The sequence below is a fragment of the Sapajus apella genome, unplaced genomic scaffold (genome assembly GCF_009761245.1).
Source record: "Sapajus apella isolate SASKATOON/1434 unplaced genomic scaffold, GSC_monkey_1.0 scaffold37, whole genome shotgun sequence".
Lineage (NCBI taxonomy): Eukaryota > Metazoa > Chordata > Mammalia > Primates > Cebidae > Sapajus > Sapajus apella.
Genome location: NW_022436977.1, coordinates 1,349,683 through 1,375,443, shown reverse-complemented (window position 1 = coordinate 1,375,443; position 25,761 = coordinate 1,349,683). Strand labels below are relative to the sequence as shown.

Below are 25,761 nucleotides of genomic sequence, written 5' to 3'. Positions count from 1 at the left end.
AATTATAAAGCAAGGCTTATTTTTTCTATTGGTTTTGCCATTCAGTGTAATCAATGTGCTTTCCCCTTCTCTCAAAATAAGTTCTTCATAAATTTTCAACTGTTGATTAAAATTAGCTTTCTACACTTTAATAATACTAATAAATAATCAGCCTTTTAACCTTAGGCATAGCATATAATGTGTGTTATAATGTCCAGGTGGCTTTGTATTTTGAAAACATGCTATTACTATGGACTCAAATCTCATGGAAGACTTGTTTTCTCTATGGGAATATAGGATACTGTGAGCATGGGTCTATTTCTTCTTTAAAAGTGGTTCTGCTCAGTTGTTTTAAAAATCTGATCTTAAGTAAAACTTGATGATAATATTATGCCTCGAAGTCCAACTGTGTACAAGGTACTCTTCAGCATTAAAAAAACTTAATTTTTCCAGTGCTGAAAATAAATTTGATAGGGACAAAAATAAAATATCAAAAGAACTGGGCATGGTGGGTCACACCTGTAATCCCAGCACTTTGGGAGGCTGAGGTGGGCAGAGCTCCTGAAGTCAAGAGTTCAAGACCAGCCTGGCCAACATGGTGAAACCCCATCTCTACTAAATACAAAAATGAGCCAGGCATGTTGGTGGGCACCTGTAATCCCAGCTACTGAGGAGGCTTAGGCGGGAGAATTGCTTGACCTGGGAGGTGGAGGTTGTAGTGAGCCAAGATCATGCCATTACATCCAGGCTGGGTGACAGAGTGGTCTCAAAAACAAAAAAATTCAAAAGAGAGAACATTAGGGAGGGGTACTGTACAGTATGCAGGATAAAAGGTTAACATATTTATGTGTCAGAAAAATCCACACCTAGGTTGGGCACAGTGGCTCATGCCTGTAATCCCAGCACTTTGGGAGTCCTAGGCAGGCAGATCACTTGAGGTTAGGAGTCTGAGACCAGCCTGGCCAACAGGGCGAAACCCCGTCTCTACTAAAAATACAAGAAAGTTAGTTGGGTGTGGTGGTGCACGCCTGTAGTCCCAGCTACATGGGAGGCTGAAGCATGAGATTGCTTGAACCAGGGTGGTGGGGGTTGCAGCAAGCCAAGATTACACCACTGCACACCAGCCTGGGTGACAAAGCAAGACTCCATCTAAGAAAGAAAAGAAAAGAGAAAGGGGAGGGGAGGGAAGGGGAGAAAGAAGGAAGGAAGGAAGGAGAAAGAAAGAAAATGCACACCTAATGCCAACTTAGCATAGAAAAATAGGTGAAGAATATCAAGGCAAGTCATGGGTTCAAATGACTAGCAAACGAGTGGAAAGAAATTTTCACCCTCAACCTAGTGAAGTTTTTTTTTTTTTTTTTTTTTTTTGAGATGGAGTCTCTGTCGTCCAGGCTGGAGTGCAATGGCCTCCTAAGTAGCTGGGACTACAGGCATGTGCCACCACCCCTGGCTATTTTTTGTATTTTTGGTAGAGACAGGGCTTTGCCATGTTGGCCAGGGTCTCGAACTCCCAACCTCAGGTGATCCGCCTACCACTGCCTTCCAAAGTGTTGGGATTACAGGCATGAACCATTGCACATGGCAAAAAGATTTTTTAAGAGAGAGAATGCTTAGTGTTGCTGTGGATGCAGCACTCTTATACACTTCTGGGGGAATATAAACTGTTGGTCTTTCTGGAAGGGAACTTAGTAGAGTCTTTGAAACTATTATGTCCGATAAGACTACTTTTTTTTTTTTTTTTTTTTTTTTTTTTTTGAGATGGAGTTTGGCTGTTGTTGCCCAGGCTGGAATGCAATGGTGTGATCATGGCTCACTGCAGCCTCGACTTCCTGGGCTCAGGTGATCCTCCCACTTCAGCCTTCAGAGTAGCTGGGGCTACAGGTGCACACTATCAGGCCTTGCTACTTAAAAAACATTTTTTTTCTAGAGACAGAATCTCACTGTGTTGCTGAGGCTGGTCTCCAACTCCTGGGCTTAAGCAGTCCTCCCACCTAAGCCTCCCAAAGTGGTGGGGTTATAGGTGTGAGCCACCACACCTGGCCACAGTTTGGGCTTTTGAAGAGGGTTGGGTGGAGGAAGAGAGGTATTAGTACTCTAGTTATCACTGCAGTATTGTATTTATGTGGGTCTGTCTCTTGAGGGAAAGATAGACTGCTGTTCTAATACTGCTCCCGAAAACATTTGTAGTCATTAACCTTCTAAGTTTAAATGGTAGATCAGAAATTGAAAGCTGGCTTTATTCATCTTCGTATTACAGGAATGGGTCCTTCTAGGCATTTTTAAATGGCTAAATTCTAACCTATGCCTTTTCTGTTGCATTAGTTTCCCCCGTGGGCTACTGGCTACTAGTAAATTACATTTGTATACATGTATTCTTAATGCATACTGGATTTTAATCTCATAGATCTCCATTTGGAGATGACTGGTGTCAGTGGGAAGTGCATGAAATCAGGTGGCTTCGTATGAGATCTGTGTACTGTGCAAGAGTGTGGGAAGGAAGTAGTTGTGGAAGAAGGTGGTTGGTGATTGGTGATGTGTGAAGCAAAAGGGAAATACTGCTTTTGTACTCATCCTGTCTCTGTCTTTCTGCAGTGATTTTTCAGTTTTGTTTTCAAGATTGTCGAAGCAGCTAGAGGACAGGACCACTTAACAGACTTGGAACAGCATTTAAGCTTATACAACTAAGTGTTCATGAAACTTCATTAGCATAGACTAGTTTTAGTAGAAGGATTGTTTTTTCGTATAAGTCTAAATATTAGTATGTTTCTTTTCTTGTTCTTTTTTCTTTAAAAAAATTTAAGACTAGTCAAGTGCAGTAGTGAGAAGTGGGGAAATATCAAACAAGGAGTTTGATCTGTAACTGACTGTGAACCATCAATTGAGTTAACTTACTACCTTCAGACCAGCTAAAGAGTTTCTTTTCTGAAATGTGGCCCCAATATTTGGATGAAGCTATTTGCAAATTTAGAATACCCAAATAGATCTGTCATTTCACTTTGTTCACTGGGTCAGAAAAGGTCTGTCTCCAAGGAACAAACTTTCTCAGACTTGTTAAGGAAATGTTTCATAAAAGTTTCCTTAAGCCAGGTCTTTTAACTGATTTGCCCTTAGGGTCTGACTTCAAAACCCTGCAATACCACACCACAGCTTTTGAAGCCAGATTCTCAGCTTTCAGTTCATGTTCTACAATCCAGCTTTGTTCACTCTGGTACCGGTCTGGGGACCCACCCCACCCTTGTTTGAGGCTGATCACTGAGCTTTGAATAAAGGCCATGAACTGACTGTATTTTCACCATGTACCCACTAGGCTTAGTATGACTAGTTTTTATTCTCCTAGCTTGACACAGGGTGCTATTGAAAATTATATCTATGTGAGTTAAGAATGAAAAGATAAATTAGACTTATAAACAGCATTAGAACGTAGTGTTATACCTTCCTTTGCGTGTCAGATGGGTTGGTAATATCCATACAACTAGGCTTCAGTTAACTGTTTAGCCTGGGCCACAAAGTAAGCATGGGTCAGAGCTTGAATTCTGGACTCTAGTGAGGTATCCTGGTCACTAGAATGTGCACAGTCAGCATTTGAAAGAACAAAGGTCATCAACTTAGAAAGAGAAATACATTTGGACAGGTTCTTTTGAAAATTATCTGTGTGTACACATACCCATGTTGGTATCACGTGCTTTGGGATAGGGCATTTTAGCAAGGTTATGTTGTCAGAAATTAACCCTAAAATGTATGGACTTACTTTTGCTCTGTCATTACCTGGGCAGCACTTACATTACTAATAATGATTTGCTGTTTATTGAACTGGTTGACTGGTGGCGATTGAAGGAGGCATTAAAAGTTGCTTTCTAGGCAAGTTGGGTTTGTTTTTCATGGTAATGTTTTATTCACAGTATCTCTTTGTTTTCAGAGTAAGCACCAGTCTCCAAAGAGAACTACATCCCTTTTTCCTATCAACAATGGCTCCAAAGAAAATGGGATCCATGAAGAACAAGACCAAGAGCCACAGGATCTCTTTGCAGGCAAGTTTAGACTCAAAAGTTATTCTAGAAACCTCCCAAATGGCTTTGTCAAGTTGCTGAGTTAAAGTCAAAACCAAAAGAAAAGCACTGGGAACATAACTTTATGTAAAATATTTTTGTGGAGGATTCCAAAGTAGATGAAATACAGGTCCTGCCATCAAGATTCTTTCAGATTTAGGGAGTAAGACATAAATACACAACTGTTTAAGAAGGCAAGTTAAACTGTTAAACAATAATAGAAATGCAACTGGAGGAATGATAGAAATACTAAGTCACAGGAGCTCAGAGGAGTGTAAGACCAGTGACTAAAGCAGTGCCTGTAGCCTTGGATGACCAAGACTAGGAATAAGAAATGCATTTGGTGGTGTAATCCAAAATATGGACATAGTGGTATAAAACCGAAACAAAATGACTTGTTTTATTAAATGACTTGCCCTTACTACTACTAATACAACCTGAAACTTTCTGTTGTTTCCTTTTTTAGTGCTCTTTGAAACCCAATGAATTGATTTCACAATCTATCAACAAGCTGTAACCTCCAGTTTGAAAAACACTAGTATAGGACCGTTTCTCAACCTTGGCACTATTAACATTTTGGGCCGGATAATTCTTTGTTGATGGGAGCTGCCCTGTTCTCAACAGAGTGGGTGCTTTTGCCCCCTAGAAGGCATTTGGAAATGGTTGGAGACATTTTTGGTTGTCACAGCTGGGAGTGCTACTGTTATCTAGTAGGTAGAGGCCATGGATGCTGCCTAAACACTCTATACACCAGGCAGGCCCTCACAACAAGGAATTATTCAGCCCAAAATGTCAGTAGTCCTAATGTTGAAAAAACCCTGGTCTAAAGTGATCTTGGACCAGGCACAGTGGCTTCCACCTGTAATCACAGCACATTGGGAGGCCAACACGGATGGATCACTTGAGGTCAGGAGTTCAAGACCAGCCTGGCCAACATAGTGAAATCCTGTCTCTACTAAAAAATACAAAAAATTAGCTGGGCACAGTGGTGCATGCCTGTGCTCCCAGCTACCCAGGAGGCTGAGGCAGGATACTTGGTTGAACCCAGGAGGTGGAGGTTGCAGTGAGCCAAGATCATGCCACCTCACTCCAGCTTGGGCAACAGAGCAAGACTCTATCTCAAAAATAAATAAATGAATAAAGTGATCTTAGAAGAAGCAGCATTTATATAGGAGGAAAGGAAAAAAGGGCCCCATGGTTGGGCAGGAAGTATAAGGCATGTTTGAGCAGCAAGTCAGTAAATTTGGTGGACCACAACAGGACATTCTTGGAGAAGTCATGGAAGATAAGGCTGGAAATGTAATTTGGGAACAGATATTGAAGGACCTTAGACATTAATAATTCGAGTCTGGATTTTCATCTTAATGCCAATTAAAAACCATTGGCAGCTTTGTGTAAGGAATGTGAAAGTAATGATTTAGGAAAACTGACCTAGTGGAATTGGAATTTTATTAAATTAGTTGCAGTGGGCAGAGAGCAGAGAGTTTTTAGAAGGCAATGACAAATTAGTTCAAGGATGAAATGGCAAAGACTGAACATAGGTAATAAAAGCAGGAAAGGAAAGGCGAAAACCTTTTCAAAAGGGAAATCAATAAAATCTGATTTTAGTGATTGAATATAATGGGTGTCAAAAAAACGGGGATTGATGACCACGTCAAAGGTCTTAAGTCCAAGGATTGAGAAGTAAATGGTATCATTGTAGAACCACATTCTAAAGAAGAAACTGGCTTTGGGGGAAAAAAAAGTTAGCTTTGGTTTTAGGTACTTTAAGTTTGAAATGCAAAGGGATATACCCAGGAGGTGACTTGAACTCGAACTTTTCTTTCCTACCTGAGGAAAGAAAATAACTGGACATATGGGAATCATCTTTCTAGTGGTGGTAGTTGAAACTTCCATGTGAACGAGATCTTCAAAGAGTGAATGGTGTGGAGGGAGAAAAGAGGGTAGAGGGTAAGATCTTGGGACGATTCTCACATTAGAAGTCCAGTAGGAAATTTAAAAGACATACAAGGGAAGAAGAGGTTAGAAGAAGGAATATAAAAATTGAGATTTTCCACTTCCCTTCATCCCTGAAATTTAAATATATAGTATTCATTCTGGTACTGATTATTTTTTGGATAAAAATTTCTGAAGGATGCCAGGCACAGTGGCTCACACCTGTAATCCCAGCACTCTGGGAGGCCAAGGTGGGAGGATTGCTTGAGCCCAGGAGTTAAGACCAGCCTAGGCAACATAGCAAAACCTCATCTCTGTTAAAAAATTTTTTTTTTTTTTTTTTTTTTGAGACGGAGTTTCGCTCTTGTTACCCAGGCTGGAGTGCAATGGCGCGAACTCGGCTCACCGCAACCTCCGCCTCCTGGGTTCAGGCAATTCTCCTGCCTCAGCCTCCTGAGTAGCTGGGATTACAGGCACGCGCCACCATGCCCAGCTAATTTTGTGTAGTTTTAGTAGAGACGGGGTTTCACCATGTTGACCAGGATGGTCTCGATCTCTTGACCTCGTGATCCACCCGCCTCGGCCTCCCAAAGTGCTGGGATTACAGGCTTGAGCCACCGCGCCCGGCCGAAAAAATTTTTTTTTAAAGTTCTGGAGGATAAATTATATGAAGAGAAATAATGAATTTTCTTTGGTTATATGACAGATTGAAAAGAAAGTGAATTTTCTATCTTTGGGACCTTAATATTTATATGATCTTTCCTTATAAGAAGACTTGATATTTTAGTGTGATGATTACCCAGTGATTGCATTCTATGCACATGAATATGTAGATCTTTATTAGGGACATATTTGTTAGTAATAAGGATTCTGATTTACTTCATTCCTCCACCAGTTTTATAAGTAGCCAATACCTGCCTCACTTCTAAGAAAGGAACATAAGATATCTCTACAATGGAATGTCTACAATGAGACATTTAGTTTAGGACTTCAGGAACTTCTCAGTTGTTTTAGATATTTGACTGTGAAAACTTAACTGTTCTGATTTCATTTTTTAAATGATAAATCTAGTGATGATCAGAGTCACTGATGGAGCCTGAATGCTTTTCCATTACTCTTAACCGGAGTTCAAAGAAAAAAAGCATGTTCTAATATAAGTTTTGGCATCTTTATCACATGAATTTCAGTAGAAGACGCACAGCTCTTCAAAAGGTTTTTTAAATTATTATTATTTTTTGAGACAGGGTCTCACTCTGTTGCCCAGGCTGGACTTTAGTGGTATGGTCATGGCTCACCGCAGCCTCAACCTCTCAGGCTCAAGTGATCTTCCCCCTCAACCTCCTGGTAGCTAGAACTACAGGTGGGGGCCACCATGCCTGGTTAATATTTGTGTGTGTGTTTTGTTTTTTGTAGAGACAGCTTTTTGTCGTGTTGCCCAGGCTGGCAAAAGGTTTTTGGTAGCATTCTAATAAGCCAAATATTTTAAGTGAGTGATAATTCCGGTTTCACTTCCCAACGTGTTTATTAACCGAATTATTTGTGTGGGACCTGCATGATGGTGAATATGCCACACATACTTGAACTGGTGCTTGTTTCAGAGACTCCTAACGTCCTAACATGTTCATTATATGTATAGTTAATCCTCGAGCAATGCAGGGGTTAGGGGTTGGTCTGACCCTGGCCTAGTCAAAAACTTGTTCATAACTTCCCCAAAACTTTTCTAATAGCTTACTGTGAACTGGAAGCCTTACCAATAAGATAATCAATTAACATGTCTTTTGTAAGTTAGCTAGTAAGCTAGAGAAAAGAAAACTAGAGAAAAGAAAATGTTCTTAAGAAAATCATAGAAAGGAAAATATATTTACTTTTCATTAAGTGGAAGTGGTTCATAATAAATGTTTTCATTCTTGCCATCCTCACATTGAGTAACTAGGCTGAGGAAGAGGAGGGGTTGGTCTTGCTGTCTCGGGGTGGCAGAGGCAGAAGAAAATTCATGTATAAAAATTAGGAAAAAAAATTGGGGCTGACATTGTGAAAAATTTAAAAATACTAATAATAAAAGGCTGGGCGCGGTTGCTCACGCTTGTAATCCCAGCACTTTGGGAGGCTGAAGTGGGCGGATCATGAGGTGAAGAGATCGAGACCATCCTGACCAACATGGTGAAACCCCGTCTCTACTAAAAAATACAAAAATTAGCCGGGCATGGTGGCGCACCCCTGTAGTCCCAGCTACTCAGGAAGCTGAGGCAGAAGAATCACTTGAACCGGGAGGCGGCCGTTGGAGTGAGCCGAAATTGTGCCGCTGCACTCCAGCCTGGTGTCAGAGCAAGACTCCGTCTCAAAAAAATAATGATAATAATAATGAAGAAAATTCATGTATAAATGGACCCATAATAACAAAAAAAAAGAAAATTCATGTATAAATGGACCCATGCAGTTCAAACCTACATTGTGTGAGGATCAGCTTTACTTTTTTGCTTGTTTGTTTTATACTCCCACCCCAGAGTCAGATTACCACCTTTCTCGCTTTCCTGATAGGGATCAGATTTCATTTCTAACAGTGTGGCAACCTTGTTTGCAGACATGATTCACATTTGCTGATTAGAACACCGATCTGGAACTTGATTATGCATATAGGCATATACACATAAACCATAATCTCTGGTTTTGTTTTAGCTCCAAGTGGAAAAGAAGAAAAAACAGCATTCTTTGTATTTCCTAAGACTAAAATAGAATACCTACTGATCAGACCAAACCCAAATGGATATTTACATTTTTCATTACTAAAAAGAAGAGTTTGAACTGTTTAGGCTTAGAGCATCTAGTTCCATTGCTCCAAGTTGAAAGTGCATTCTTTTTATTTGGATAAAAAATTTTAATGCCTAAAAATGGTACATAATGCTATTTTTAAAGTCCCTTCTCTGGAACACTGAGAGAATGAGTCGTTCTGTTCAACTGAGTTCTTCCCAGATAGCCAAAGATTTTCAGATACTACATGTGTTTTTTTTCCAAATTGGATAGCATATATTAAGTATAATTTAACCTTTACAAGGAGATCTAAAATATTATGAAAAATTCTTAAACCATGCTAAAAAAAAAACAGTGCTGTCCTCAGGTATGGAAAACTGCCCTTTCCCAAATGTTGCTGTGTTTGTATCTTGCTCCATTTTCTTTCTAGCTTATAGTTTTCCTGACTCTTCCTTTGATGTCATTTTTTTCCTGTCAGTATGCCTGCCTCTTCTATCATACTGGTGTGTAAAGCAAGCATCTGAACTTCTTTTACAAACAATTGTAACAAAAATAAACAGGGTTCATATAATGCTCTAAAGGAATACTCCTAAGATTAAAATTGGTAAACTAAATTAGCTGGGCATGGTGGTGCACACCCGTAGTACCAGCTACTCAGGAGGCTCAGGCTAGAGAGTCACTTGAACCCGGGAGGCAGAGGTTGCAGTGAGCCCAGATCATGCCACTGCACTCCAGCGTGGGCAACAGAGCAAGACGCCATCTCAATCAATTAATCAATCAATCAATCAATATTTTTAAGAAATAAAATAAAATTGATAAACTTATTTTGGCTGTGTCGTCTTTTTGCTTATCGTTGGTTCTTCCCTAAATTCTAGGCAGGAGAGGGTAGCCAAGTGGTTGTATTGGGCAAAGAGAAGGAAGTTGTTCTACTAAGCCTGTGCTAGAAGAACACTTCCCTTACCATCCTCCCCTTTTCTCCTTGAACACATTTTATGACTCTTAGTCTGAGAGCCTCTATGTATTAAGAGTGCTTGCTATTGTTCTTATAAGTTCTTAGCCTATAGAACTCAAGTTTAGCCTTCATTACTGACCTTCATTTAAAAATATCAACTGTTTTTAGATGCCACAGTGGAGCTATCCTTGGACAGCACACAAAATAATCAGAAGAAGGTGCCGGCCAAAACGCTCGTTTCTCTTCCTCCACAGGAAGCCACAAATTCTTCAAAGCCCCAGCCAACCTATGAGGAGGTGAGAATCTGTGCCGACGGTCTTATCACTTTTAGATATTCAGGATTGTGTGCTGCTAGTCTGAAGTGCAGTTGAGTATGAACCTTGAGAAAATATTTATGACTCTTGAAGGAGATCTTTATGGTTACCGGACAGCCAAAATGCAATACAGGAGTCTTTCTTGGGCAGAGTATCTATTGCCCAGAGCAGAAAGGCTTTCAATGGTTACTAAAGATACTTAGTGTGTGAAACTTCCATATTCAAGAGTATAGTTTCTCCTCACTCCATTCCTAGCCTCCAAGAGGCAAGTCTTCATTGTCATCAAAATAAGATTTTAAGGGAATAGATGTAACAAAGACTTGTAAGCTGGCTCTTAATTTAAAATTTTGAGAGTTGGTTCATTGGAATTGTTGGGAATGAACAAAAGCTGAACACTGAAGGATACATCTTGATTTTATTAGATTGGTATGAGGTTATTACAGGGTAAAATTAATAGCTTTTTTATATCAACTCTCATGATTTGTCTTTTCTTTAAAAAGCTAGAGGAAGAAGAACAGGAGGACCAATTTGATTTGACAGTCGGTATAACTGATCCTGAGAAGATAGGTAAGTGTTCTTAGTACTCCTTGTGATGTTAGGGTGTGGCTGTAGAAAGCATAGGTAGCTAATTTCAGGATGGCTACCCTCAGAGTCAAACTAGCCAATGTGAAATAGTTCATTAGTATCTTTCCTGTAAAAGTAGACCCCTTGCTATGTTTCTACAGCCAGAGTCTATAGTTACTTAGTGCATTAGTCAGTCTTTTCTTGGCTTTAGGAAGAAAAATTAGTCATCAAATACTACTAGAATCTGTTTTTATTTTTATTCTTCTGGTATTTTTAGAGACAAGGTCTCATTTTGTTACCAAGAATGAAGCACAGTAGCACGATCATAGCTCACGGTCACCTCCAGCCCCTGGACTCAGCAATCCTCCCGCCTCAGCCACTCCACCCCCCCCAAGTAGCTGGGACTACAGGCACGTGCTTCCATGCCGACTAATTGCTTTTTTTGTAGAAACAGGGTCTTGCTATATTGCCTCGGCTGGTCTCAAACTCCTGGCCTCATGTGATCCTCCCTCCTTAGACTCCCAAATCACTGAGATTACAGGCATGAACCACCGAGCTACAGTCTCTTTTTAAAAACTCAAATAGGCTGGCCACGGTGGCTCACACCTGTAATCCCAGCACTTTGGGAAGCTGAGGCAGGCAGATCACCTGAGGTCAGGAGTTGAAGACCAGCCTGGCCAACATGGTGAAACCCCGCCTCTACTAAAAATACAAAAGTTAGCCAGGTGTGGTGGTGTGTGCCTATAATCCCACCTACTCAGGAGGCTGAGGCCAGAAAATCGCTTGAACCCCGAAGGCAGAAGCTACAATGAGCCAAGATCATACCACCACATACCAGCCTGGGTGACAGAGCAAGACTCTGTCTCAAAAAAATTTTTAAAAACCCAAACATTGTCTTCTCCTTCAGAGTTGATAAGACCATTTGACTGTTTTTTGAGATAGTAAATTACATGTAAGCACCCTAAAAAATACAATATTCTAAAATTGAGGGATACTGAACTTATTTTTTCCCCTCAAGAAGTTTGAAACTCTGTTTTATACATATATTCTTGATAACCTTATGAGATGGAGAAGTCTCTGTCTGCGGGACCCAGGTTTAATTGTACTCAAATTGGAGATAGATCTTCAAAAAGTATAACACTTAACTTTGACTGGACTTGGATTTTTAGGATAGCTTTCTCCTCCCAAGCTTGCAAGCATTATCACTGCATGGAGAACAATAGGCTTTCCTTGTTCCAGCTGTGGTTCCTTACAGAAGAGGTTATACAGCCTGTCTTCCTAACAGGAGTAGTGTTCATACAGTTAAGAGGACAAATGTAATTCTCAACCCTTGGTCTATCTGGAACTAAGGATAGGACTTTGTTAGACTTTCTGCTAAAATTGTTGTCTTTTTTTTTTCTTTTTTTTTTTAGACGGGCTCTCACTCTGTCACCCATGTTGGAGTGCAGGGGTGTGATCACAGTTCACTGTAGCCTCAACCTCCCAGGCTCAGGTGATCCTTCCACCTCAGCCTTCTGAGTAGCTGGGACTACAGGTGTACATCACCATGCCTGGCTAGTTTTTTTGTATTTTTGTAGAGATGGCTTCACCATGTTGCCTAACCTGGTCTCTGGCCAAAATGGTTGTCATTAAACTGTTGATTTTAGGCCAGGTGCAGTGGCTTATGCAGGTAATCCCAGCACTTTGGAAGGTCAAGGCAGGAGGATCACTTGAACCCAGGAGTTTGGGACCGACCTGCCCATCATGGCAAGACCATGTCTCTACAAAAAGTAAAAAATGAGGCTGTCTCTACAAAAAAAACAAAAAATTACAGAGGCATGGTGGTACATGCCTGTAGTCTCAGGTACTTGGGAGGCTGAGGTGGGGGGATCACTTGAGCCTGGAAGGTCAAGGCTGCAGTGAGCCAAGATCACGCCTGTGCGCTGTAGCCTTGGTGACAGAGGAAGACCCTGTCTCCAAAAAAAAAAATTAATTTGAACTGTTGAGTTTTACTTTCCCCAGACTGTTACACTGGTGGGAATTTTTTGAGCATGTTATACAATTCTGTCATCTAACAATATAGGACACCAAGGACCAAAAAGGAAGTAGCTTTCCATGGTAGAGCCTGGACCAGGACTTTGCATTATATGCCTAGATTCTCTCTTGTTTCTCTAATATTTATGAATATTCTTTAAACACATTAATTTTAAGCTAGTTATTTGCTGCTTTAAATCCTTGGTGGAATAAGATGAATGAATGGCACCAATTGTCTTAAAATGTACCACGTCATGATGTCTGAACCTGGAGAGGGAACATACTGGTTTTCTAAGGCTGCTGTAGCAAAGTACCACAAACTGGTTGAAACAACAGAAATTTCTCACTCTTGGAGGCCAGAAATCTCAAATCCTGGTGTTGGCAGGGTGCTAGAGAATGACTGTTCATGCCTCTCTCTCAGCTTATGGCAGCCTCAGGCCTTCCTTGGGTTGTGGAGGCATCGCTTCAGTCTCTGCTTTCACTGTCACATGGCATTCTTTCTAAGTGTCTCCATGCTGCCTTCCCTCTATGCATGCCTATTACTGTGTGCACATTCCCCCTTTAACAAATAAGGACACCAACCTGAGTGGAGTAGGGCCCATCCTAATGTCTTCATTTTAGCTTGATTACATCCATAAAGACCCTGTTACTAAATAAGCTCACATTCTGAGGAACTGGGAGTTAGAACCTAAAACATACCTATTTTGAAGAGGACACAATTTATCCCATAACAGAGAGTAATTTAAATATCCCATGGATCAGATATATTTAAACACAAATCACTCTTGAGGATAAGCTTTCATCTCCTTGCACTGTAGTCTAGATTCTTAGTCATGTTGATGCCAAGAAACCAGCTAATTAAAACATTTTCATATTCAAGGCCTGATCTTTATAACAACACATTCTGTTTGTGTGGGCTGTTTATTCAACATGTGCTTCTTGTTCCTGCACACATCTAAATAATTGAGAATTTAACTTTTACCAGGGTATTCTTGATAGAACCTTGGTAATTTGCATGTGTTATTTTCAACTCTGAAATTATTCTGGAAATTTACATAAATTTAAAACCTTGTATTACTAGCTCATATGCAGATCTGTGCTATGTACATGCAGTATGTCTCTTTTCATGTACATTGCCTAAATAAAAGCAGCTGAGAAACAAAATATCTAAAGATCTTGCCTCTTCTATTTTCTCTGTGTTTGCATTTAGACTTTGTTAATTGCAGGCACTAAATTATGGGATTGACTTCCTGGACATTTAACCATAACTATTCTGCTATGAATGAAATTTTGAATATTACTTCTATAAAGTTAGATTTCTTTTTTTTTTTTTTTTTTTTTTATCAGTAGGAAACATCCTTGGTAGTATTGGATAATTTAGTAAGGTGGTTTAGAAAAGAACTAAAGTTGGTAATCAGTATAAAGTAATTTCTAAAGTTTAGCTTATGGTTTCTGTTTTACATATACTCTGGGTAGGGGCTGGGGAAGTACAGCAGACAAGCCATCTATTCCTGTGTAAACTTCAAATTCTTGGTAAATTTTACAGGCATTTTCAGCCATCTTATTGAAACCAAGTTGTAATGTGTGACCCTGCTGATCCAGTACTGTCTGTTCTTCCTTCCCCTGGCCCCTCACCCCAGAACCAGTTCAGGGGCTTGAGCAGCTGGTAATTGTTGACCTAGGTTTTCCTGTTTGATATGGGAAGGAATCAAGGGTCGGGGAGGCAGGGAACAAAACCAACCCCAGACACCATAGTCCAGTACTGGAGCTGTGTCTGTTTGGACTCCAGAATATGTCTTTTCAGTGCTCAGGGTATCAATGGCATCTTTATCTTTTTAAGTGGTCTAGGTCAGGACATCACCACAGAGAAAAAAACAGTAGCTAGAATCCCAAATTATTTAACAGTCAAAGGCTTTTTCATAAAAATAATTCCTCCAGGAAAGGGAGATTTGTGTGACATTAGGCAGTCAAAGTGTCTTCCTGCCAGGCCCTTTACTCTTGGTGAACATGCTAGATCAGAAAGGTCAGTGTCCCCCCACCCCCAGCACCATTGGAGGGGGTTGTGACGCTATTTCTGAAAGAGCAAATCAAGCCCAGAGCTAGCCTAGGGTAGAACTACTTGTTTCCTTTTACATCAGTTGCTTCCTTCTCCTCCTGCTTTATACAGCAAGAGAATTGTTTGGTTTCGGACAGATGTGTGTAAGCAGCCCAAATATTGGCATGGTAACAACTGACGGATTGTCAGTATCCAGTGCTGCTTTGTGGAGGGTATAAATGGAGCCTGGCTTTGGAACAGAGGGCTGACTCTCTTGTGTAACTCAAACTGGGGCCCAGCCAGCATCCATGGGGGCTTGCTATGTGTCACAGAGGCCCTGAGGCAAAGTAGAAACTGGATTCTAGGATTGCATATAAAGCTTGGGGATGAAACGAGCATCCCTTCTTATCCAGGGTTCCTATGGTGTATGATTCCTGGTTAAATGTTAGCTGAATTGGCACTGCTTTGGTTTACAAGATAATCTTCTCCTGCTTTCTTGTTCTTCCACAGGGGATGGTATGAATGCATATGTAGCCTACAAAGTTACAACACAGGTGAGTCCAGGTGACCCTGCTGATGACCATCTTCATAGACCTTGGTGCTTATACCAAGATCATCATTCAGATTATTTCTGGGTATCTCCTTTGTTTCTTTGCCAACATCTTCGTGTTTACTCAAGATGGAGCAGGCCTGCATCCCCCTTGGTAATCTCATCTGGGTGCTCCAGACTGAGTCTTTTTAATACTTTTCCAGAGAGCTAACGTTCAGTGTGAAACTTTGTTCTATTAAGTCATGTGGTGTATCTGATACAGCCCCATCCCTTTTAGAGAACTGTATGGTTTGGAGCTAGATTCGCAGATTGCTCTAAACTATCTTTTAAAATCTTCAGTGCTTCTGAGGTTTCAGAGAGCTTCTTTTAATACTTAACCTTTTGCTCCCCTGGTCTGGTCTCCTTTTGTATATAATATTAATACATACAAAATGTACACAATGTTGTATACAAGTTATGAAGCATAATAAATGAAGCCCTAAACTTAACCACTAGTCTTAAGTTGAGTACCAGTGAATCCACCTGCATGTATCTCCATCGTATCCCCTGCCTCATACCTTAGAGGCAACCTTTCTCCTGAGTTGTCTCTCATTTCCTTTGTAAGAAATCTTTACATATATAGATATATATTAGACTGTTTGCTTTGTTTTGAGTTTCATAAAAATAGTATCATGCTGATAATTGTGCTTGCTTTATTGAGCATTTTTTCTCGTACCCATCCTTGATGGTCATAGCTTTAGTTAGTTGATATACCACAAAATATTTGTGTTTTCCTATTGTGAACATTTTCTGCTGTCAACATTTTCCAGTTTTTGTAAATGGGAACTTTCTTGCATGTCTCTAGTGCACACGTGGAAGGGTTTCCCTAGAGTATGTAACCAGGAGTAATTCCCCTGGGTCATAGGTACAGCAAATATTGGACACAAGGAATACAAACTTTTTTAAAGTCTTTGTACCAATTTATACCCCCATCAGCAGTGTATAAAAGTTCCCACTGATTCACTTCCTTGCTAGCAATTGGTGAGGCCAACCTCCTTAAATTTTGCCTATCTGGTAAGTATAAAGTGAACCCTCATTGTGATGTAGGCCTAACCTTTTTTGCTAGGAGTCTGCTTTGTATTGTCTCTCTATTAGTTGTTGGCCTGCGTCTTGTGAGCTCTAGATTATGATACTTTAGAGGTTAGTGTCTACAGCTTAGACATTTCATCCGATTCCTATCCTGCTTCCCACCTGCTTCCCCTTGTTAGAAGCACTTTTTGTCTGTCTTTGGTTTGGCCGCTATAATTCTAGCAGCTAATGCCCTTAAATAAGTCAATAAGGCCGGGCGCAGCGGCTCACACCTGTAATCCCAGCACTTTGGGAGGCCAAGGTGGGTAGATCACTTGAGGTCAGGAGCTCAAGACGCAACATGGTGAAACCCCATCTCTACTAAAAATATAAAAATTAGCCAGGCATGTTGGCACACGCCTGTAATCCCAGCCACTTGGAAAGCTGAAGCAAGAGAATTGCTTGAACTTGGGAAGTGGAAGTTGCAGTGAGCCAAGATTGTGCCACTGCACTCCAGCCTGGGTGACAGAGTGAGACTCTGTCTCAAAAATAAATAAATAAAAAGGCAATGAAGGATGAGCTGGGCATGGTGGCGTGTGCCTGTATTTTTAGCTACTTGGGAGGCTGAGGCAGGAGGATCACTTAAGCCTGGGAGTTCGTGGCTGCAGTGAGCTGTGATTGTACCAATGCACTCCAGCCTGGATGACAAAGTGAGATCCTGTCTCCAGAAAAAAAGCCAATGAAAGATGAATGGGTTACTGGTTACTGTAGAATTCTAGCTTTAAACTAGAACTGAACATATCTTTCTTTAGAGCAAGAGTTCTTAACCTGGGAATGAAACTGTATTTGAATTTTTTTTCTCAAAGGTCAACATGGCTTCAGATGTATTTGAATTTAATTGGTTGTCTTTATAATCCTATATATTTTATGCATTTAAAAATCATTATTCTGAGAAGAGCTCCTTAAGCTCCCAGACTGCCAAAGGGGGAACTATAGTTTTTAAAAGTTTAAGACTCTCTGCCTTGGAGAAAGCTATTCGCCAGGTGATGGAAGGTTAGGGATCTGGGAAATGGGTTTCTTTAATGTCAGTTGGATGGCTTTCAAGATATCATCCCCTATTTGGAATGAAATTGCTTTGTGTTTTTTCCTGTCCCCAAGACAAGCTTACCATTATTCAGAAGTAAACAGTTTGCGGTAAAAAGAAGATTTAGTGACTTTCTTGGTCTTTATGAGAAGCTTTCAGAGAAGCACTCCCAGAATGGCTTCATTGTCCCTCCTCCACCGGAGAAGAGCCTCATAGGTAAGCCTGTGGTCCTTCATTCCACTGGGATTGTTTTCCTTTGCATTCTCTCCAAAATTAACTTACTGTTTAGTGTATGAGACCACTTCTATTAACACTCTTGTGGTTAGAAAAGAGACATTTCCAGTGTTTTCCTACCCTGGAGGTCCAGAGAAAAATTGCATATTTTGGCCTGTTCTCTTCTTGGGTGCAGTAGAGTCTCTGAGTTTAGCCTCCAGAGTTGCTTTGTTCGTTTGTTTTCTCTTGGTCTTTAGGAAGTCTTAAATGATTGCAGTTCCCTCCAGATTTAAATATACTAAATTGGATTTGGGGTCAGAGGAAGGAACCTCTTCATGAACATCAGTTGATGTTTGTACTCAGGTTCCATGGCCCCCTTTTTAAGAAGATGTATACTCTGCAAGTCCCAGAGTTTAGAACCTTCAGCACCTGGAGACTAGTTTTCAAAAATGTCTGTCATGTAAAGAAGCTTTGGCTCATCCCTGCACATAACATAGAAGCAGTCTTGGGTTGTGTTTTGTAGTGCTAGCCTCATTGCCTTTCCTCCTGTTGACACTTTAAAAAAAAACAGAGTTATCCTCTTCATGATGATTTATGGTTAATTCTGTTTTAGCAAGGGCTCTAGGACGTCCAAAAAAATAAAAATAAAAAAATAAAAGATTTATAGTTATTTTGCTTTTGAAATTCCATTCTAGGAATGACAAAAGTGAAAGTTGGGAAGGAAGATTCATCTTCTGCAGAATTTCTTGAAAAACGGAGGGCCGCTTTAGAAAGGTAAGTGCTGTACACCCATTTTCCTCAATAATGTGAGCACAAGTGAGAAGCTGAAAGTGAGTCTTAATGATGAGACAGTCCATTGAGTTAGAGATGAAACTTAAATGAATTGAAGTTGCAAACCTCCATATCATCTCTTACCATTTACTGAGTTGCTTATTTTCCCACCTTGGGAATAGACCATCTTCTGTTTTTTCCTTATTCTCAGTAAGCAGGCAGTCATATTGTTAGGCAATCAAATATAAATGGCTCTGAGGTTTCTTTTTGACCAGTTGTTTTTCTGTGTGATTTTGGAAATATCAAGAATGTGAACTTGAATATGCTTACAAAAGGAGAGTCCTACTTAAGTGCCTTATCTGAGGACTTTTTTTTTTTTTGAGATGGAGTCTCGCTCTGTCGCCCAAGCTGGAGTGCAGTGGTGCAATCTCGGCTCACTGTAACCTCCACCTCTGAGGGCATTTTAAGTAACAAAAGACATGGCATCACTGCTAGCACTGTGTGACACCCAGAACCTTCTGAGGCCAGCTCAACTAACCAGATGATAACTGCTTATGTTTTAGGTACCTTCAGAGGATTGTGAATCATCCTACCATGTTACAGGACCCTGACGTCAGAGAGTTCTTAGAAAAAGAAGAGGTTAGTATTCAGTGCAAACTGAATTTCACAATTTATATCTGCCCCTAGTGAAATGAAACTGGTTCATTCTAAAACTATGTGAGCACTTAACATGCCTACTACCAGACTATATCCTACTTTTGTGTGAGCCCCTGAGAGTGACAAGTATTTTTCAGCCTTTGAAATAAAAGAAGCTCTGCCTGTAATCAAAAGCAACTGGTTGTAGAGGTCAAATGGCAGCCTAGCATTGTCTTACTGGATCAACACAGTGATCTCTTTGGCAGGCCGTTGGCATGCTGTAGGTTACTTCTTGGCTCAAATTGAATGCATATTTTATGTGAGGCGGGGCATTGGTTAAAAATCAGTTAGCACAAACCACAGAACTGCCGTGTAGCAAAAGTGTTAATTGAAGTAGACAGTCTTTTTTTTACAGTCCATGCATAAGCTAGTCATGATTGTCAAAAATTGGAGACAGCCCAATTGCTAACAGTGGAAGAATTACATAAAATATATCAATACAACAAATACTTGGTTCTCGTCGTAAACAAAGTATACAGAAATGTTAGTACATGGAAGCATACATTAAAAGAATTATAAAATGTAAAACCTGAAATAGCATATAAATACAGCTGTAGGATGGGCACGGTGGCTCATGCCTACAATCCTAGCACACTGGGAGGCTGGGACGGGTAGATCATGAGGTCAGGAGTTCAAGACCAGCCTGGCCAAGATGGTGAAACCTCGTCTCTACTAAAAATACAAAAATTAACTTGGCATGGTGGCGTGTGCCTGTAATCCCAGCTACTTGGGAGACTGAGGCAAAGAATTGCTTGAACCTGGGAGGTGGAGGTTGCAGTGAGCTGAGATTGCGCCACTGCACTCCAGCCTGGGCAACAGAGTGAGACTCCATCTCAAAAAAAAAAAAAAAAAGAAAGAAAGAAAGAAACATGTAAGTCATTAGGGATCAAAAGAAACACTGGAGTAAAATGTTTTATCTCACAGGAAAGCAAACTAGAAGGAAGTAAGTGACCGGGTAGGGCTGTCGTTTTGTTTAATTTTTATTTTTAAATTTTTCTTTCATTTGTATATAGTATGTGTTATTCCAGTGAAGAAAATGATACTAAATAAATGAGATTTTTTTTAATGAACTGTTTTAATTAAAAACTCCTTGTCAAATGCTTGAAACCTTTTGGTCTTCTCCTGTGGATATTCCTAAATCCCTCTTCCTTTTCACCCTCTCGTCTCTACTCCATACCTCTAAGCAGGGTTTGTCTGTAGCAGCACTGTGGACACTTTCGGTCAGATAATTCTTTGTTGTAAGGATCGTCCTTTGCATTGCAGGGGATTTTACCAGCATTCCTGGTACCTACCCACTAAATCCAGGTAGCATCCCCTCCCCAATTATAACAACCACAATCATCTCCAGACATTGCCAAATATCCCTTAGGAAGCAAAGTGGCCCCATGTTTAGAATTCCTGCCGAGCCAGGCACAATAGTTCACACCTGTAATCCCGGCACGTTGGGAGGCCCAGGCAGGCAGATCACCTGAGGTCAGGTGTTTGAGACCAGCCTGGCCAACATAGTGAAACCCTGTCTCTACTAAAAATACAAAAATTAGCTGGGTGTGGTGGTAGGTGCCTATAATCCCAGCTACTCGGGAGTCTGACGCAGGAAAATTGCTTGAACCTTGGAGGCAGAGGTTGCAGTGAGCCAGGATCACGCCGCTGCACTCCAGCCTGGGCAATAAGAGCAAGACTGTCTCAAAAAAAAAAAAAAAAAAAAAAAAAAAGAACTACTGCCATAGAGTCCTGAACAGTAAAATCTGACATTTTAGCATTATGTGCTGTATATGCTATATATTCTTCAGCATCCTTTCCATGCCTTAGAGAGTACTGGGAAGACTGAACATCAATCAAATTGTTTCCAAATATTTGGCATGCTTGGCTACTGGGTCATCCCTGAAAGTAGCTTTGATCTGAATAAATAATTCCCTTGTCCTTGGATATTTGTTTACTGAAGAAAATGCAAACACAGCACAGTTTTAGTCTCTTAAGACTTTTAAGCCCAGTTGTATACAAAGTATGCTAATCCAAGGGAAGGTTTGACTTTTAACAAGAGTATGCTTGGTACTTAAGCATTTCATTCCTGGGTAGGCAGACAATCTTAATTTTAGGTTGCCTGGTCACATAACACCCCAGTCTACTTTTTTTCTGTATAAAATATCAAAAGCTGAAAATGTTGCTGGTTTTTTTTTCACGGGGTTTTTTAATTTGATTTTTTTTTTTTTTTTTTTTTTTTTCTTTTTTTGGAGAGGGAGTCTTGCTTTGTTACCAGGCTGGAGTGCAGTGGCGTGATCTCGGCTTACTGCAACCTATGCCTCCTGGGTTCAAGCAATTCTCCTGCCTCAGCCTCCCAAGTAGCTGGGACTATAGGCCACGTGCCACCATGTCCAGCTAATTTTTTTTTTTTTTTTTTTTTTAGAGACGGGGTTTCACCATGTTAGCCAGGATATTCTCGATCTCTTGACCTCGTGATCCGCCCGCCTCGGCCTCCCAAACTGCTGGGATTACAGGCTTGAGCCACTGTGCCCAGCCCAGTTTTTTTTTGTTTGTTTTTTTGTATTTTAGTAGAGATGGGGTTTCACCATGTTGAACAGGATGGTCTCAATCTCCTGACTTGTGATCCACCTGCCTTGGCCTCCCAAAGTGCTGGGATTATAGACATGAGCCACCGCACCCAGGCTGGTTCTTTGATTTTTCTTTATGCCCATGTTAGTTGTGGATTCCTCAGGCTGCCTTTGAAAACAATTTACAGTTCAAATAATTGTCTGGCAAGTTTTGGGCATGCCATCTGATGGATACTAATTCTTCTGAACCTAAAATAGGACTAGCAGATAACTTGCCATTCCTGCCTTCTTGGTCTTGTAGCTGCCACGTGCCGTGGGTACCCAGACACTGAGTGGTGCTGGTCTCCTCAAGATGTTCAATAAAGCCACAGATGCTGTCAGCAAAATGACCATCAAGATGAATGAATCAGACATTGTGAGTAGCCCTGTTCCTCTTACCTCCACCTTCCCCTGAGGCTTATAGGTCAGAACCCCTAAGGAGTCCTAAAATTTCTGAGATTAGAAACTTAATATTTCAATCCCTTTTTAAAAAACAACTGCTGAGAAAAGACTGTAGTGCACCCATAGAAGTAATCTCATTAAAGCTCTGGGCTTTTGTGTTTCAGTGGTTTGAGGAGAAGCTCCAGGAGGTAGAGTGTGAGGAACAGCGCTTACGGAAACTGCATGCTGTTGTAGAAACTCTAGTCAACCATAGGAAAGGTAACAACCTCTGAAATGCACTTGGAGCTAGGGGAAATTGTTGTCTCCAGTGAGCTGGAGATGGGAGGGCATGCTGTTCCCAATCCACTCAGCCATCCACGTTGAAATTCTCAGCCCACTGGGTCCTTGATGTTCTGATAAAAAAAAGGTATGCTCTGCATCGCCTAGCAGAAAACAGGATTCAACCACTGTGGGCATTGTACTTTTCTACCTGGGAGGGGTGCAGGGAAGCCGTCCCAGATACAGCGTGACCTGGGGATATAGGCTTCTGTTGATTTCAAGTCGATGGCTTATATCCAAAATGATGTCATACATGCTTTAGCTACATAGTCAAACCAGCAAAGCGTAAATGCAGGGAAACCACCTGTCTCCTGATCCTTCTTCTTTCTTTAGGGAAATTTGCTTAAGAGCTAGTGAAATTTTCCCTCTCTGCCTTAAACATGCTGATAATTAGAAATCTAAACAGACAGAAGACCCATAGCATGAGGCCAATGGAAATAAGTGTTGGCAAACTATAATCTGGCCCATGGGCCAAATCTGGCCCTGGTTCCTATTGCCATAAGCTATAAATTAGGTTTTTACATTTTTAAAGGAATGAATGGGGGTAGAAAATAATCTGTAGCAGAGACTATGTGTAACCTGCAAAGCTTAAAACATTTATTATCCGGCTCCTTTACAGAAAGAGTTTGCCTGCTCTAGAACATGCAGGACTCTACAGTGTTCACATGCATTTACTCTTGCCTCCTGTACATAGAGGCCACCATTCATGAGCTTTAACATAAATATAAGAATAATTTATGGCAGTGCAGTGGCTCATGCCTGTAATCCCAGCACTTTGGGAGGCTGAGGTAGGCGGATCACTAGGTCAGGAGTTTGAGACCAGCCTCACCAACGTGGTAAAACTCCATCTCTACTAAAAAAATACCAAAATTAACTGGGCATGGTGGCGTGCACCTGTAATCCCAGCTACTCAGGAGACTGGGGCAGGAGAATCACTTGAACCTGAGAGGCAGATGTTACAGTGAGCCGAGATTATGCCACTGCACTCCAGCCTGGGCGACAGAGCAAGACTCCATCTCAAAAAAAAAAAGAATAGTTCCTTTGGCCTGTTTGTGTTATTTAATGACTGGCCTTTGGTTCTCTAGGGATATTGGAGCTGCTTCCTTCAGGTAGGCCTAACCCAGTGAAACTCAGGATAGCTGGTGCCTCTTCCTCCTGCTCCTATACCAGGCCACATTCTCCTTCCTCTCCAAATACAGTTAACTGTGGTGTAAGTGACTGGATTGCAGAGCCCTCCGTTGCCAGATATGCAGTGGGCAGCATTGCTAAGACATGCCATGCAGTGTCGGCTGATTTGTCCCTTTTCCTGGTGAGATCAGAGAGGCCTCTGCTGTCTTTTCCTCCTTCCAGAGCTAGCGCTGAACACAGCCCAGTTTGCAAAGAGTCTAGCCATGCTTGGGAGCTCCGAGGACAACACGGCATTGTCACGGGCACTCTCCCAGCTGGCTGAGGTGGAAGAAAAAATTGAGCAGCTCCACCAGGAACAGGCCAACAATGACTTCTTCCTCCTTGCCGAGCTCCTGAGTGACTACATTCGCCTCCTGGCCATAGTCCGAGTAAGCTTCTGTTTCCTTTCCTCCTCCTTCCCTTGATTTGATTTGTCTTTCCTTTGCTCATCCCTTTCTCAAGACAGTTTCATCCCATTCTAGTTTGTAAATAGGTGTCACTTTTTCTACTTTTAAGAGAAAAGGTATCCTGTAAACCAAACAATCTATTCACCTGTTAGCTAGTTATCACTGAATCATTTTGAGGCCCACAGCGAAGATTCCTAGAAGCACTTGGAGAAAAGACCACTCTTGAATTTCCAAATAGTCGTCCCTTATTGTTGAAACTGGACAGTGTCCTCCGTGCTCCTTTCTTGAAGCAAGGTTCCTTACAGACCTGCTGTCCTGACCCCTTGGAGCAGTGACTTCCTCAGTCCTTTGGTCTTTGCCTCCTTAACAGTAAGCGGTGGCTTTGCTCTGGTTAAGAGCTCTTGCTGGCGTCCACTTGTCTTTCCAGTGAGGGCAGTCAGGTAACTACATGGAACTGGCTTGGCATTACATGGAAGAGGGCAGCCAGGGGGCTGAGAGAGCTTGTACCAGAGCCCTCCCTGTGCTGTCCACCCCGCACTGGTCACATTCCAGCCTGCCCCGCAGCAAGCACCTCACTCTTTCTCCTGGTGATCAAGCACCGTGATTTCCCGTGAGCACTCCTGGCAGTTAACGTAAAGGAATCTTGACAGTGGTATTCGCTCTCAGATGGCCTCTGTGAGACGGAGGAAAGAACCAAGAGGGAGCCTGGCGCCTACACTATAAGGGCCCAAGTCCATCCCTGACTTGGCTTGCAATCAGGATGTATGAGCCTCAGAGTTAGAACAATGCCACTCCTGGTTTCCCATCCCCAACTTATCTCCTGTAGGGAGCGTCTGGGTTGTGTCAGGAGCAGAGCTGTTCCCAGGCTGTCGCTTCCCCCATCCCCGGGGTGGAGTTGCTTCATAGAGGCTGTGAGGTTGCTCATTGCCTCTCCCGCTGCTGTGTGGTTTGCTGCTAACTCCAGAGTGATAAGAGGCTTGAAAAATAAGCTGCTACGTAATTCTTAGAACTGGTCAGACTACTTAGACTGGAGAGGCAGCCCCAGGAAGGGCACTCTCTGGGGGAAGCTTTCTGTGAGGAGCATTGCTTGGGTCTCTGGAGAGCACAGCTCTTGGTATAGCCCCCAGGCAGAGTGAGCCTGCCTCATCCTAGAGCTCCATGGGCTAGGGCTGGGCACAGAACTGTGAGTGGTCTTTTCTCAGAGAACCCTCCACCTCATGATTAAGGTGGGATTGGAGAGAAGAGCAAAAGTTTCTTTTCTTTTCTTCCCTGAGCATGGTGCCAAACCACTGTTAGCCCCGTGGGTTGAGCTTGAGTCTTACTTGGATATGATATTAGTCCTTTACCTAATACTTTGACATTGAGGTGTTAAGATGGGCAGGGGAGCAGCAGTGACAGTGCTAGGGCAGGTGAATTTGGTGGTATTGCCCTCCACAAAGTTCAAGTTTGGCAAAAGCCTTCACAAAGGAGGCATAGACAATATTCAGGGAAGGCCAGGCCTGGTGGCTCATACCTGTAATCCCAGCACTTTGGGAGGCCAAGGCGGGTGGATCACCTGAAGTCAGGAGTTTGAGACCAGCTTGGCCAACATAGAGAAACCCTGTCTCTACTAAAAATAGAAAAATTATCTGGGCATGATGATGAGTGCCTGTAATCCCAGCTACTTGGGAGGCTGAGGCAGGAGAATCACTTGAACCCGGTAGGCGGAGGTTGCAGTGAGCCGAGATCGTGCCATTGCACTCTAGTCTGGGGGACAAGAGTGAAAAAAGAAGAAAATATTCAGGGAACTTCTGCTGGGTGGCTGGCCCCAGGCACAGATCCTTGACTCAGGCTGCTGCTTGCTGCATATTAAGTGAATCCATGGGTGTGGTTATTCAGGCCAACAGCTTCCTCCCCTGGAAATGTTGATTGTGGTCAGGGAGCTGGAAACAA

At 41.7% G+C, this 25,761-nt stretch overlaps 1 protein-coding gene across 1 annotated transcript in view; it reads left to right on the top strand.

Moving 5' to 3' along the window:
- Nucleotides 1–25,761, top strand: part of SNX1 (sorting nexin 1) — a 42,207-nt gene that overhangs the window by 13,002 nt on the left and 3,444 nt on the right. The window contains exons 2-11 of the mRNA XM_032297205.1: nt 3,896–4,007; nt 9,829–9,956; nt 10,475–10,541; nt 15,097–15,140; nt 17,342–17,483; nt 18,176–18,254; nt 18,815–18,890; nt 21,798–21,911; nt 22,102–22,195; nt 23,606–23,811. Coding sequence (XP_032153096.1) covers nt 3,896–4,007; nt 9,829–9,956; nt 10,475–10,541; nt 15,097–15,140; nt 17,342–17,483; nt 18,176–18,254; nt 18,815–18,890; nt 21,798–21,911; nt 22,102–22,195; nt 23,606–23,811 — 1,062 coding nt within the window. The remainder of the gene's footprint in view (nt 1–3,895; nt 4,008–9,828; nt 9,957–10,474; nt 10,542–15,096; nt 15,141–17,341; nt 17,484–18,175; nt 18,255–18,814; nt 18,891–21,797; nt 21,912–22,101; nt 22,196–23,605; nt 23,812–25,761) is intronic.